Source organism: Pan paniscus, chromosome 13 (assembly GCF_029289425.2).
Source record: "Pan paniscus chromosome 13, NHGRI_mPanPan1-v2.0_pri, whole genome shotgun sequence".
Lineage (NCBI taxonomy): Eukaryota > Metazoa > Chordata > Mammalia > Primates > Hominidae > Pan > Pan paniscus.
In genome coordinates, this window is record NC_073262.2 from 121,611,096 (window position 1) to 121,625,265 (window position 14,170).

Below are 14,170 nucleotides of genomic sequence, written 5' to 3' on the forward strand. Positions count from 1 at the left end.
GATGAGGAGGGGAGGGTGGTTGGGGAAGGGGATGAAATAGAGTGGCTGAGGGAAGGCTGAGGTGGGGTGAAGCTCAGCCAGGAGGGATGAAGGTTGGGATGAGGTGAGGGGCGGGTGAAAGGATGGGCGAGACGGGGAAGATGTGATGTGGGTGCCTATTAGGATGGGGTGGGGTGAGGGGCGGGTGGAAGGATGGGTGAGATGAGGGGGTGGGGTGCGCGTGCCTATTGGGATAAGATGGGGTGAGGGGAGGGTGGAAGGATGGGTGAGAGGGGGAAGATGTGATGTGGGTGCCTGTTAGGATGGGGTGGGGTGAGGGGCGGGTGGAAGGGTGGGTGAGATGGGGAGGGTTGGGTGGGGTGGGAGTGGGGGTTGGGTGCCTATTGGGATGGGGTGGGGTGAGGGGTGGGTGGAAGGGTGAGTGAGATGGGGAGGGTGGGGTGCAGGTGTCTGCTGGGACGGAAGTAGGGATAGAGTGGGGTGAAGGGCAACTGGACGGGAGTGAGGTGAGCTGGGGTCGCCTGGCAGGGTGGGTATGAGGCAAGGCGACTCCCTCGGGCTGAGCCCACCAACCAGGCCTCTCGCTGCCTGCGGGCGGCGCCCAAGCCCGCGCCACCCTCCTTCTCGGGACGTTTTCCTTGGCAGTTCTCTGCTCAGGCCCGAGATGAGCCTCTCCCTGCTTTCCCCTAACCACGGGTTCTGGCGCAGCAAAGAACAGAGAGAGAAGAGGCAGCGGAGAGCTCAGGAGCTTTAATGGGGCTGAAAGGGTCAGAAACACACTGGGAGTTTCTCCTGGGAGTGTGGGGACAGGAGGAAGGGGGCCGTGTGTCACGGAGGACGGTGGCTTTCACCAAACCTGCTCAGGTCCCAGGAAGGAGGACCGTGAGAGGCCTCCACGTGCTGAGGTGGGAGCAGTTCCTTGGGGAAGAGCAAAAGTGGGAAAAGATTTGGCACTCGTTAAAGAGAAGTGATATTGAATGGGGCTTCTAGGAGCCAGGCGGAAATGCACTGGAGTGGTGGGGAGACAAGAGAGGTCCACAAATCCCCTCCGGGACCTGGAGACCTAGAAGAAAAAAAGTGAAAGAGGGCGCACATCGCCCTCCTCAGGGGACTGCGGGGTGGGACAGGAGCAAATCTAGTACCAGACAAGGATTGAGGGAGCTCCGGTCCCGTCCCCCTGCTAAGTGCGGCAGGTGGAGTAAACTCTGGATTAGAGGACGGTTGACGGAGGCTCCCGGGCCCTCCCCGGGATGCAGATGGGATCGGGCGAGACTCTAGGCGTGCGGGCGACGCCGCAGGCACCCGACCGCCCCGTCTAGTGGTAATGGCCCCCCAAGTGCGAGGCTGCGGCCACGGCCCCGAAGGGCCCGGGCGGGGGCTGCAAGCTGGGACTGGGGTAGAGCGCGGCGGTGGCGGCGGCAGCGGTGGCGGCGGGGCCCGGGCCCGGCCAGTAGGAGAAGCCGGCGGGCGCGACCCCGGCCGAGGCGGCCATGAGGTTGAGTTTGGAGAGGCCAGGGAAGGGCAGCGGGGCGAGGCCGGCGGGCAGCTTGTAGAGCGCGCCGTCCTGGGCGGCCGCGGCGGCGGCAGCAGCTGCGGCGGCGGCATGGGCGTGCGCGGGCGGCGGCTGGCAGGCCTGTGCCAGGCCCTGGAAGTCGAAGCGGTAGGCGTAGCGCTTGCCATGCACCTTGCTCATGATGTTCTTGTCGTAGTAGTAGCGCAGGGCGCGGCTCAGCTTGTCGTAGTTCATGTTGGGCTTGCTCTTGCGCTCGCCCCACCGCCGCGCCACCTCGTCCGGGTCCGTGAGCTTGAACTCGCCGTGACCGCCCTCCCACGCGATGCAGCCGGCGTTCGCGCGGTCAGCCAGCAGCTCCAGCAGAAACTGCCACAGCTGGATCTGTCCGCTGCCTGTGGGGAGGGGGGCGGTCAGCCACAGGCGGGAGCGGGGAGGCGGGAACTGGGGAAGAGTGCTGGCGGGAAACCGACCCACCCCGGCAGGAACCGGCACTGGGGGAGGAAAAGTGCAAGTCAAACTGCAGCTGCTTTCGGCGGGAGAGGCCGGCCCGGGAGGGGCTGATCAGCAGAGTGGTCTGTAGCCTTTACCGCGCTTTTGCACAATGGAAATGCGGCTTCCACTGAAGAGCACGTAGCTTTCCGGATGCACGGTTTTGTGGAACTTGGGGGTTGGGGGGAAGGGGAAACATTGCCTCCCCCACGTGAGCGCAGCGGCGCACCAAGGCACTTGGCTTTCCAAGGCGAGCAAGGACAGATATCCGCCGCCACTCTCCATCTCAGCCGGGCGCCCTTATTTAGGGAAAAGCCGCACAACCGTACAGGGCGGCCTTGGGCAGAATGATTGGACTGCCCCATCCCAGCTGGACCACATCCAGGGGTGGGAAGGGACAGGCGTGCAGCAGGACGACCCCAACCACTGCTGGACAAGGCCCAGCTAGTCCCGAGTCCCCAAAGACGTAGTTGGACAGGCTACTCCTGAGGTGGAGTGGTGGCTGGCTCCCCTGGGACACCACATCCGACAGGAGTAGGAACAGTGGCCCCCTATACGTGACAGGAGGGGCAAGCTCTCATGGGCTCACTATCCTAGCCTCTATCAGGCCCTCTGCGCTGGCCCTGAGAATTTGGCCTCTTATTTTCGGAACAGGCGGGATTCCCTGCCTACGAAGGTGCCATCGTTCTCGGGGCCTGATGAACAACTCTGAGGAGGGGAACGGACCGAGCAGCTGTTGTGCTTGGCTACCAACCTCCTCCTGTCTTTGTGTGATCTCCCTCCGAATTCGGTTGCTGGAGGCAGCAAGGAGGTTTTTCCAGGATATGCGAGTGGTTAGAGAGTGGGGTCCCAGAATTCCTGTTCCCCTGTCTTGGAGCCTCAAGCAGACAGGCAGAGAAAAATCCCGATACAATTACCCCCACTCCCTTTTAGAATAAAACGGATTTTCCTCAAAGTGGTCTGCTTACTGCCTCAAATGTAGTCTTTTGAACCCCTCTTACTTTTTCAGCCACTGGCTTAGAATCCAGACGCTACCCTCCCCCATAATTTCAATCCCAATCCCTTCAAGCCAGCCCAGCAAAGAGCTTCCTGGTTTCTGGTCCCCAGAGTTAAGTTTTAGGGTCAGAAGCAAGGGAAGGTTTGGGTACAAAGGTGCACCTGGCACCAAAGGCGGAGCAACCTCAGCGGCTTGGATGACCGTTCCTGTTGGGCATAGTTTCCTTCTGGATAAAAGAGTCGCCAACCTCGTTTTTGTGGTTTCTGTCTCTTGGTGAGATCTAGGGTAACGACTGAGATGGGGACTGTGGGGAGACGCTGCTTGAAGAGCCAGCCGTCAAAAGGGTAATTTAGCGACTACCCGTGGAGCGCTGGTGGTGAACCTGGAAATCAATTGCAATCGTCTGGCAGAGCTGGCCAGCAGAGATCAGCCGGCGTGAGTCAGCGCCGGAGGGTGAAGCAGGTGGCAGTAGCCAGGATCTAGTGATTGGGAAGCCCGCTGTGTTTGGGGAGTAATTCCCCCGGTTCCATTGCCGGCTGGTGCTGCGGCCTTGAGCTCCTACTGCCAGCAGGGAAAGGACGCTAAGTGTCCCAGCCCCTGCCCCAAAGCCTGGAAAACCATACACAGCAGCAAAAGGGCCTGGGGCTGGGATCCTCTCCATCTGCCTTGGCCTGCAACTCTTTTCCTGGTGCTCAGGAGATGCAGGAGCCAAAAACCAAGTGACTGTCTTCCCAAGGCCTCCCCACAATCAGGCCAGGACTCCGGGCTTCAGTGTGAACCCTGGGTCCACACTGCTCCCACCTACTGTCCGCCTGTGCCCTGACCCCAACCAACCTCGCCTCCGCCGCCCAGCGCGCCGGCCATCTCACCTTTCTGAACCGCGGGGCTCAGCGGCCCCCAGCTCGGGTTCTTCCCGTCCTTGAAGAGACCGTCTCCGACGGGATCTGCAAGCAGCAGAAGAAAAGAATCAGGAGAACCCCGGGCGGAAGTTGTGGGCTTGACAAAAGGGCCCCGGGCCAAGGCTCAAGGCGGGTGCTGTGGTCCCCAGGCGCGAGGCTGGGCGCCCGGGCCACCCGGCTCCTCCTCCCGGAGCCTGGTCCAGGCGCGCTGCGCGGAGCCCCTCCATAGAGCCCAAGTCAGGAAACGCGTCCAGGAAAAAGGAAATCCGCTTTCCGAAGGGGCCGGCTGGAGCCTTATAAAGCCGAGCGGGGAACTGCGCCAGCCGAGCTGGAGCGCGGAGAGAAGAGGAGGGTGCCTGGAGGGCCGGCCTGAAGCTCTTAGCAGCAAGGTGAGGAGCCGTGAGAGCGCAGGGGCGACGCCCGCGGACCACAGCCTTCTGGTACGGCTCGGCCACAGAGTACTCCACCACGCCAGAGACCCCTGCTTCCCCTCTCAGGCTCTTTCGGGTCCCTGAGTCCCGGCTCTTGGCCCCCAGGCTCCCAATCTGCTCATTTCAACTCCTCTAGACCCTGCACTGAAACCCAGAGCTCTCTATCTGCCTTTAGGTCTCCCCAGTGCCCTGAATTACAATCGGCCCTCCATGCAACCCGAATCTCCGGACACTTCTCCTTCCCCTGGACCCCAGCACTCTCTTCCCATGCCTGAGCCTAGACTTCCCGCCCCAGGTTCCGGTGCCACCAGCCTCCGGCTGGTCCCTGGTACCTGGCAGGTACATGTTGATCAGCAGGGGCTGGGAGGCGCCGCTCTGTCTCATCGCCGCCGGGGACTGGGCGGTGGGAGATGGGGGGGACGGGGAAGGGGGGCGAGGCAGGCTTTGCGCTCGGTGGCACCGATCCCCGCCCGAAGCGACCGCGGGTGACAAGGAGGAGAAGACGGCGCCGGGTCCGGCAGGGCCTGGCGGGAGGGGGCAGCCCGGGCGTGGCGGGGGTTGCGGGGGGGTCCTGGAGAAACGCTTCCAGCTAAGGGGCCGCTTGGAACCCTCCGGCCCCCGCGCGGCCAGGGGCCGCAATTTCCGTTTTAATTAAAGCGCTGCCGCCTCGGCCCCCAGGACCCCGCCCCCGCCCCTCTTATCGTCCCATCGCAATAAAGTCTCCAACGCGCCGCGCCACAGCCAAGCGCACACGGCAGCCCCCCGCGCCCCGCAGCCGGGGAGACGCGCGGGGGATGGGCCCGGGCCATGTGCCCTGATGGGAGCCTAGAGCGCGTGTCTTTTCCGCCTCCCTGACTCTCTGCAAACAGTGATGGGGCTGGTGTACCCGGCCCCACCTCGGACCCCAGCAGCCACAGCCCCCTCCCTAGTGCCCTTCTTCCAGTCGGCTCCCGCTCCACTCGCCGCTCACTCTCCTCCCCCTCCCTCCCTCTATCCCCACCCGGGTTCCCGTCTCCAGGCTGCGTTATCTGCATCTTCACTTTTAAATTTCCGCTTCCCTCCCTCTCGCCTGTCGCTGCGCGCCCGGCCCTGCAGCCGTTGCTCCCTTTATCTCTGCCCGCACCCCCGCTCCCTCCTCCTCTTCTCCCACTCTCTGCTCTTCCCTAGAGACCCGAACCCCTTCCCTATCTCCTTCTTGCTTTGGCCCGTTTCCTGCCTTTCTAGGGCCCCCAAGCCTCAGGCCTGGTGCTGGGCCATCTCTCCTGGCAACTTATGATGGGTGGCCCCCTCTTCCGTCCTCCCCGCCCCCTTCTAGGTCTCTCTTTACCGGCTATTCTAGGCTTTTCTCTCCGACTCTCATTTCCCCTCCAGCCTTCTCTCTCCCTCTCATCCTTCTCCCTCCCTTCCTTTTCTCATTCATTCAGTCCCCACAAATTAGTAGTGGCCTGGACTGCTGAAGGCCTCTAAAGATGTTGAGAATCTGTCCTGGCTTTCCCTGATGGGTTCCTGAGCCCCCTGCTACTTCCCTGTGCAACTATTCCACTCCCATCCTTCCCCATCCCCTGTCCTCCCAGTCTGCCACCCACCCTCACCACTACTCCCATTCTGGCTATCCCTGAACGAGGCTGGAGAGGTGGAGGGGTTAAGACAGGGTTGTGCACTGTACAAGGCTGGAATCCACTCCAAGAAAAGGATTCCTATTTCTAACTCATGCAAAGATGTTGATGTGGTTCCCAAGTGGCCTGGAGTCTCTCTGGGTACCTATGGGGCTTCCTGGCTCTGGAGAGGCAGGCTAAGGAGGATGCTGGCTGAAGATGAGGCTCCAGCCCAGAAGCCCACCTTCTGCAGCCTTGCAGTATGGAACGGGTACTGTCAAAACTGGTATTCTCAAAGTCCTCTCTCATTGCTTGAGCCCAGGGGTGGAGGAGGCCTGGGAATGGGCAGGTCTCCTGCTAAGTGCCTGGTCCTGGGATGCCTGATTGAGGATGGCTGGAAACTCCTACTTCTGGGGTTCTACAGGGCCCATGTTCACCCTCATTTGCTGCAACTTCTGGAGTGTTCATCTTTGCTCGTGGAGGGTGCAAAGGAGCCAGGGAGAAGAGTGGGAGGCAGAGTGTGGAGGGAAAAAGAGGGATCCCAGGACCTGGGAGGATCCTACTGGGACAGGGATGAAGCCTTCAGGATGTGGACCTGGAATCTGGTGGGAGCAAAGACTAGAGGTTGGAATGTTCCCTGTGGACCAAACTCAGGGCTCCGCAGAAGGTGAGGGCCTTGAAGTTGGGGTCAAGATCCCAATCCCTCTCCTTCTCATTCCTCTTTCTGCTTCCCCCACCCACTATGGACAGAAAACAAGGAGCAGGAGGTAAGAACAGAAAATAGCCAGGGGCAGGAGGTAAGAGCTGGGAAAGCTGGGAGGCATCAAAATTCGCCCACTTAATGCTCTCAGTGGGAGGCTAAGGTGTAAAGGAGAGGGTCCTAGTGAGGTCTACCCAAATATCCCAGCTGTGAGCTGGGCAAGGATCAACAGTACAGGCTTTATCCCTCAGTCTTACCCAGAAGTCATTTGCTGAGGGGGTGGAGCACCAGGAAATGTGTGCATGGGGGGCAGTCATCTCCACCCACCTGAGTCTTGATCTTCTCCATCCTCTCCTTCTACAAGTACAGCTAGGGAAGCCAACAGGAGAGTCCTTGGCAGTTTCCCCTTCATCCCCTTCCTACCCTGCTGAGCGCTGGTGCCATGTGGTTCTGCAGATGGCCAGCCTGCCCAGAATGAATGGAGGACCAGAAGGTGAAAGCATTCGAGTTTAGACTGCCTCTGCGACCCCCACTCCTTAGCTGTAGATGGATGTAGGGAGCAGAACATGACCTCTAGGTCCAGAAAACCTAGAAGGTCCATGCTGGCAAAGGCTGCAGCAAATATTAGCTCCCCTGACTTCTGCATTGCACAGATGGGGAAACGGAGACCCAGAGACCTGAGTCCAGTTCAGAGTCATACTTCTAGTTCCTGAAGCCATCTTGCTGATTCTTCCCAGCAACCACAGATACCCCTGTAGGGAGAGCAGCTCAGTCAAGGGCAGATTCCAGATCTCCCTTTGCTCATTGCCTGCTCCCCAAAGCAAGCAGTGGGGAAGTGGCCTGCTGGGCTCTGAAGCCAGTTTGCCTGGGTTCTAGTTTCAACTCCTGACTCTCCCATTTCCTGGTTATGTGACTTTGGGGGAAGTAACATAGCCTCTGTACTGTACTTGCATCTCCTCATTTGTAAAATGGGTATGGGCCAGCGCAGTGGCTCATGCCTGTAATCCCAGCACTTTGGGAGGCCAAGGAGGGTGGATCACCTGAGGTCAGGAGTTCAAGACCAGCCTGGCCAACAAGGTGAAACCCCATCTCTACAAAAATACAAAAATTAGCCTGGCATGATGGCAGGTGCCTGTAATCCCAGTTACTCAGGGGCTGAGGTGGAAGAATTGCTTGAACCCAGGAGGTGGAGGTTGCAATGAGCTGAGATCGTGCCAACGCACTCCATCCTGGGCAACAGAGCGAGACTCCGTCTCAAAATAAAAATAAAAATAAATAAAAATAAAATGGGTATGATAGTACCTGCCATACAGAATGATGAGGTTTATATGAGATAACACATGTGAAGGGCTTAGAACAGATTCTATACATGTAGCTATTGTAAATATTGCCATTCCACAAGGGGATGGGGAGGTGCCCATGACCAGCCAGGAACCCTAGGTTCCTCTGGGGCCCACAGAAGTTTGGGGCTCTGCTGAGGCCTGTGGCTTTTAGCCACAGCTCAGTTCAGCCTCCACCTAACAGCCTGGATTTAGGGCCAAGAACTCTGTGTTCAAATCCTGGTTTTGCCACCAATTAAGTGGGTGATGTCATCAAAGCTTCTCCTTGGACCCCCAGTTTGGTAAAATAGATGAAATTGGAGAGTATTAGGAGGATTGAATGCAACAAGGGCCATGGACTCTAGAGCCCATTCGAGTGTAAAGCAAAATTTATACGCCACCCAAAGCTCACTCCCTTGGTTCCCTGACCCAACCCTAGGATCCATAGTGGGGAGGTAGGGGAAGGAGGTCCCTACATTGACTACCCCAGTGCTTTTCCATAACACCACAAACATTTGCAGGGGTTTCTCATGGAATCCTCCCAACAGCCCCTGTGAGACAGGCAGGACAGTGGCCAATAGCCCCAGTTTACAAGGTGAGGGAATTGGGTCCCAGGTGTTCTGACTTATGGTCCAGAGCTCTTCCCAAAGGAGCAGCTGCCTGACTTTGCACAGCTGAACCTCTGGGGATTTCAGGCCCAAGTCTGACTGCTCCCTGGCATTGTCCTGCCCTGCCTGGCCTGGGGCAATAATTAGAGCCACCCTTCCCCACTGATAGGTCCACTGGGGACTTGAAAACACAAGAATCCCTGAAGGACAGGATGAAGGCAGTCCCAAGAATCTTGAGAGGCTCTGTCTGTGTGGGGGTTGGGGGGCATCACCAACTGGACCGAAGAGGGAACTGGGAAAAAACCCATACTAGTGCCAGAGGCTCTAATGGCTGCCACCATACTCAGCCCTGCCATGCCTATGGGCACCTGCCACTTGCCCAGAACCCAGGCTTAGCAACTGAGGGGTGACTTCTACAGCTCACCAGTTTTCTGAAGGGTAGGGAGGGAAAGGAAGAGTGAAGAGGGGGTGGTATGGAGCAGCTGAGAGCGGGGCTACGAAGATGCTTTGTAAATGCTGGAGTTCAACACCACTGCAAGGGATTGTCATTGTTCAAAGGGTCTGGGGGCTGGGCTCAGAGGGTGGAAGTCCCCCCTTTGAAGGCCCTGGGAAGCAGTGGGGTTTCCCACTAACTCCCCTCCTGCGAATGGAGGAAATGGGACAACGCAGGAGGCTCAGGCTTCCCTGACTGGGCAGGGAACTGGGTGAAGATAAAGGTTGAAAATGCTCTGGGGTTACAGAGGAAGCCCAGAACTTCAGTGCATGGTAAGGAAGTTCTGCCCTGCATGATGGTACCTGGGCCAGGAGATGTGTGGAAGCTGCAATCCAGCTATGAGCCCTGTTGCTGGGGTGTGTCCACCCCACCCACAAGGTGGCAAAGGTGCCATCTGAGCTAGCAGTACCCTGGGCCCATAGTGGTGGACCTTACCAAGGAGAGGTTTGGGACTGGTGCCATTTAACAGAATTGCTAAGGTTTTTTTTGTTGTTGTTGTTTTTGTTTGTTTGTTTGTTTGTTTCGGAGTCTTGCTCTGTCGCCAGGCTGGAGTGCAGTGGCACGATCTCGGCTCACTGCAGCCTCCGCCTCCCAAGTTCAAGCAATTCTCCTGCCTCAGCCTCCCAAGTAGCTGGGATTACGGGTGTGCACCACCACACCCAGCTAATTTTGGTATTTTTAGTAGAGACGGGGTTTCACCATGTTGACCAGGATGGTTTCAATCTCTTGACCTTGTGAGCCACCTGTCTCGGCCTCCCAAAGTGCTGGGATTGCAGGAATGAGCCACTGCGCCCAGCCAGAATTGCTAAGATTCTTACCAGCACTTTGCTGTCAGCCCCACCAGAGCCTACCCACACACAACCTCAGCCAGCTTACGCTTCGTAGCCAAGGATGCTGGAGACTGTGGGGAGGGTCAGCTTGGCAGGGAGGGACCTTCAGAAAGATGAGGATGGAGATCACAAAGCAAGACACCAAGGAGGCAAGAGGGGCAGGAAGATTCAGGAACCTTTATTGAGTGTCCTCAGGGAAGGTGTCTGGGGCCATGGAGCCTAGTGCTGGACTCTCCGGATGGACTGCAGCTGCCCAGTGTGGGCCTGTGTGCCGAGCTCACTGTAAGTACAGAACTCTCCGCTGTGCCGGTCCCGCTCCAACACATACTGGTAGCCTCGGTAGCCTGGGTACTGGTAGGCCACCCACCTAGGCCAGTGAGGGTACAGAGGCGGGGAGTAAGCTCTGACCCCACCCCCACCCTATGTTCTCCACCAGCAGCCCCCCTTTTGTAGCTCCCAACCCCCAATTCCAAAATCATTGCTTCAACTTTCTCTACGTGGCTCTCTCCCTCCCCTGCCCACTGCTTCCAGTCTTTCTATCACTGTTCTCATCCAGTCTTCTATATCCACCCCCTATTTCCTCCACCCCCTCAGGTTTTCCAGCCCTTCATCTGTGCCCATATTGCCCGCTGCCCCCCATTCTCCTAGGACCTCCACATTTCCTCCCTTCCAGTCTGACTCCATCATCTCACCTCCCCTTGCCTCCAAGTCCCCAATATCTCTCTTAGCGCCCTCTCCACATCGCTTTTCTCCACCCTCTTCCTTGGTCCCCATTGCCTCCCTGCTCTTCTGTCTCCCTGGTTCCAGTTCTAGAACTCACGCTCCGGAGCTGACTTTGAGGGAACCCACATCCTTGCTGGCCCAGCCCATGGAGGGCAGGGATGGGTAGTCATCAACGAGGTCAAACTTGCAGCCTTGGAAGTTGTCCCCCTCAAACAGTGTCACACGGCTGTCATTGTGGTTCTGAGGCACAGCAAGGTCAGGACAGAAAGATCAGGGCTTCCAAAGGGTTAACGGATACATCATCTGCCTCACTTCCCCCACCCACTGCACCACACAAGCTGTGAAGCTGTCTAGGACCCACAGGCACTCCCAGAGCTCACCCCATCAGCTCCCTGGCAGTCTGGGAAATGGATCGCTCAGAGGCTCCCCCAAACCTGGCCCCTCCCATGACTTTGAGATAAGGAGGTGATTGGGGGATAGGATTTCCAGAGACCCTTTCAGGTCAGGACTAGAGAGCATCTTGTGACATGGGCCCATTTTGCAGGAGAAAAATCAGAGGTCCTTAGAGAAATCTGTCCCATTCACCAAAACAGTTCCCTGAGGTCCTCATTGACTAACTACCCAATCCCTTGCCCAGCCCCTTCGCACAGCCTCTCACAGATTAGTGCCCAGCTAAGAGGTACTGGGTGGTAGAATCAGAATAGACATGTCAGGGCATCAATACTGATTGCATCTTGGCTCCGGCCTTCCCACTGCAGGGTTCTTCAGCCTCTTGGAACAGAAGAATTGGGCTGGCCTGGGCTGGGTCCTCTGCTCTCCACTTCCCAGCCCTACTAGTAACCAGGTCGGCACAAATGGAAAATGAGGTCCTCTCTTTCGGTGTATTTGATTCATTAACAACACGCTTACACACACAATAACACACACACAAACACACTGAGACTGACTCTTTTCAGTGACCCTGGGCAAGCCACTTTGTCCCTTTGAGCCCCGTTTCCACACCTGTGTATGGGGCTAACAGCAGTCACCCTGACCTCACATGGCTGTGTGACGACAGAGGCACTCACTCACACGTGTGGACGATGGAATGTGGGGGAACCCTGGGCGCTCAGGACTGGGATGGCCTCAGCGCTGTCCGTGGTGATGATTTCTGGGCTCCGGGCCTACGCCCACAATCCCAACTGTCTTGAAGACACCCTTCTGATTCTGAGAAATAATGCTACTACCACCCATCTCGGAGTTTGTTTACACACCCCCCATGCAGGGCTTGAACAGCCTTTCTAGGTGCCATGGTGAGGCCAGGGCCTGGAGCTAGGAGGCAGGGGAGGAGAAGTGGGCTGTGCTCACCGCGCAGAGCACTGGCCGGAAGGACAGCAGCTGGTTGCTGTTGTGGCTGCTGCTGCCACTCCAGGCGCTCCAGCGAGGATAGTCTCCCTTCTCCAGAATGAACTGCTGTCCCTGGAAGTCGGGGTACTCAAAGGCCACCCAACTGGAAAAGGAGAAGAGCTGGGAGGTATCTGCCCCAGCCGCACCCTCTCTGCCCTCCCCCTTGCCGGCCATGATTGAAAAGACTGAGAAGCACAATGTTTTTCTCCAACCCCAAACTCTTCCCCTGACACCCCCATTGTATGACAATCCAGCCCCTCTCGGAACTAAAGGTCCAAAACCTGCTGCTTTCTGGGGTTTGAGGCGCCCAGGCTTCCCCCTCAAGGACCCCAGGTTGGGAAAGAGTTTTCCTGGTTATGAAGATCTCCCGACCCAGTGCTCCTGCCTCAAGGGTTTAGGCCTTTGCATGGGGACACATTGGAGGACCCCTCCTGAATATCATAGCGGAAACTGGGACCTCAGCTGGGGCAGGGATAGGGGGCGGCAGGGTGGGAAAAGCTGGGCTCTGGGAGACCAGGGTGGGGCCAGGGAAAGGGATTGGGTTTCTTTTGTTAAGCCAAGTGCAGAGCCTTCTAATTTTGCACAGAGAAAAACTCTGGGAAGGGTGTAAGTACACTAGAAACCCCTTCACGGTGGGGTCCCATAGGGACCCTCAAGGGGTCGCTTCTCGCCTGTGTCTCTTTAGCTAGCACAAAAATACACAGTTTCCCATGATTTATCTTGCGATGGGTGGGGAATTTTGGGGAGGCTATGGGGTTTCCCATGTTGGCAGGTCTCTCCAGGGCTCACAGGACAGGGGGCTGAGGCTCTGAGCCTAGGCCGGTGGAGCCCAGTGCCCCTCAACCCAGCCCAGCCGCGGCCAGGCAATCACTCACACGCCGTTTTCCACCTTGACCGAGCGCACCCTGGGCAGGCCTCCGCGCTCGCAGACGTTCGCACAGTCGCTTAGCAGCCGACAGCGACGGCCCTGGAAGTCCTCCTCGTCCCAGAGCGTGAGGCTAGCGAGCGCCGGGCCCGGCGCGGTGGCGCTGCTCATGCCGCTGCGGACAGGAAGGGTGGAACCACGCGCTCAGCGTCTCAAGAGCCCCGTTTCGAGCCACACACAGCCTGCCCAACCTGGGTAGCGGATGAAGAACGCGGGGGCTGGACCCGGCCTAGCTCTGGACCCGGCTGCCAGGGGCTCGCAGTCTTCCCGTGCTCCCCTCCCTTCCCCACCCCAGCAGCGGGCATTCACCGGGTGGGTGAGCGCGGCACGCGAGGGAAATGGATGGGCTGCGAGGCTGCGCGCGGCCGGGCGGGCCGAGCTTTATACCTGGGCCTTGTCCCCCTGCCCGCACCCTTTCCCTCGGGGGTGGGGTCGCTGAGTCAGCAGGCAGGCTGCGGTCGGCTCTGGTCTCCGCTGGGGAGCCGAGGCCTCTCCCGCAGCCGCCGCTGTGGCCCCAGCCCGCGGGGAAGACAACAGAAAGTGCTGAGGCGCGCACCCCGCGCCCGCCGCAGCCCAGGCTGACTCCGCGCTTTCTTTCTTTCCAGCCTGAGCCAGGCAGGGCACGCCAGGCCTCGGGGCAGAACGCGCCCTCCCTGTCCCGGCCCTCGGGGACGAAGGGACCTGGCCTCCCCGGGGCCTCGGGCTAAGACCGCGCTGCTGACTCGCTGAGCGGAAGTTCTTCCCAGAGTCTAATCGCCAGCCTTCCTCGGCCCTAGTCCAGGCCTCTCTTTTGGGCGATGCTAAGGCGGAGGTAGAGAAGGCTCTGCCCAAAGGATTCGCTTCATGTGCTCAGTCCTCTTTTTCCTGGGGGATCGGTCCATCGCGGCCCCTTTCCTCCCAAGCGTGCGTTCCCAGATCCTGCGCCATGCCCCCGGGGTGTCCTCGGGCCCGGGAAGGAGAGGAGGCGGTGGTCAGGACTCGCCACGCGGCGGCGCCGGGCGCTGGAAACGACCGCCCCGAGGGCCGCGCGGTTTACTCAGTGTTTAGGTATAATAGCCCCCCAGGGAGTGGCTCGCCGCGGGAGGTAGGAAGAATGTTGGGCTTTAGCTCGGCTCAACCGGTGCCGCTGCGGGTCTCCCACAAAGCTCCAGGCTGTAAGGGTTCCAGCCTCGACGTCTGCCTGAGAGTTAGCCCCTGAGGATGAAGCGCTTTGTTCAGGCCGAGTTCTCTGCTCAGGCTTTCGGGTGCGTGAACTCCATCAA

General features: G+C 58.9%; 2 protein-coding genes across 5 annotated transcripts; both read right to left on the minus strand.

Moving 5' to 3' along the window:
- Positions 1 to 690: 690 nt before the first annotated feature.
- Positions 691 to 5,279, minus strand: FEV (FEV transcription factor, ETS family member). The gene is made up of 3 exons (XM_034953852.3): positions 4,662 to 5,279; positions 3,869 to 3,943; positions 691 to 1,905 (listed from the first exon to the last, which is right to left on the minus strand). The coding sequence occupies exons 1-3, from the start codon at positions 4,711 to 4,713 to the stop codon at positions 1,316 to 1,318; spliced, it is 717 nt and encodes a 238-aa protein (XP_034809743.1). The 5' UTR covers positions 4,714 to 5,279; the 3' UTR covers positions 691 to 1,315.
- A 4,752-nt stretch (positions 5,280 to 10,031) lies between these two features.
- On the minus strand, positions 10,032 to 13,896 carry CRYBA2 (crystallin beta A2). 4 transcript variants are annotated; one of them, XM_034953853.3, is made up of 5 exons: positions 13,218 to 13,896; positions 12,859 to 13,023; positions 11,945 to 12,086; positions 10,695 to 10,837; positions 10,032 to 10,241 (listed from the first exon to the last, which is right to left on the minus strand). In XM_034953853.3, the coding sequence occupies exons 2-5, from the start codon at positions 13,017 to 13,019 to the stop codon at positions 10,094 to 10,096; spliced, it is 594 nt and encodes a 197-aa protein (XP_034809744.1). In that variant the 5' UTR covers positions 13,020 to 13,023; positions 13,218 to 13,896; the 3' UTR covers positions 10,032 to 10,093. The 4 variants fall into 4 exon arrangements, with proteins under 4 accessions (XP_034809744.1, XP_034809746.1, XP_034809745.1 ...); XM_034953855.3 differs by having other exon boundaries at positions 10,037 to 10,241; positions 13,465 to 13,878; XM_034953854.3 differs by having other exon boundaries at positions 10,037 to 10,241; positions 13,296 to 13,878.
- Positions 13,897 to 14,170: the final 274 nt, after the last annotated feature.

What these genes read in the sequence shown, in the direction of transcription:
- FEV (XM_034953852.3), bottom strand. Translation starts at nt 4,713, where the DNA reads ATGAGACAGAGCGGCGCCTCCCAGCCCCTGCTGATCAACATGTACCTG. An exon ending in GATCAACATGTACCTGCCAG is followed by an intron (nt 3,944 to 4,661) that starts GTACCAGGGACC and finishes TGCTGCTTGCAG; the next exon opens with ATCCCGTCGGAGACGGTCTC. An exon ending in GAGCCCCGCGGTTCAGAAAG is followed by an intron (nt 1,906 to 3,868) that starts GTGAGATGGCCG and finishes CCCTCCCCACAG; the next exon opens with GCAGCGGACAGATCCAGCTG.
- CRYBA2 (XM_034953853.3), bottom strand. Translation starts at nt 13,019, where the DNA reads ATGAGCAGCGCCACCGCGCCGGGCCCGGCGCTCGCTAGCCTCACGCTC. An exon ending in GTCAAGGTGGAAAACGGCGT is followed by an intron (nt 12,087 to 12,858) that starts GTGAGTGATTGC and finishes CTCCTTTTCCAG; the next exon opens with TTGGGTGGCCTTTGAGTACC. An exon ending in TCCGGCCAGTGCTCTGCGCG is followed by an intron (nt 10,838 to 11,944) that starts GTGAGCACAGCC and finishes GCTGTGCCTCAG; the next exon opens with AACCACAATGACAGCCGTGT.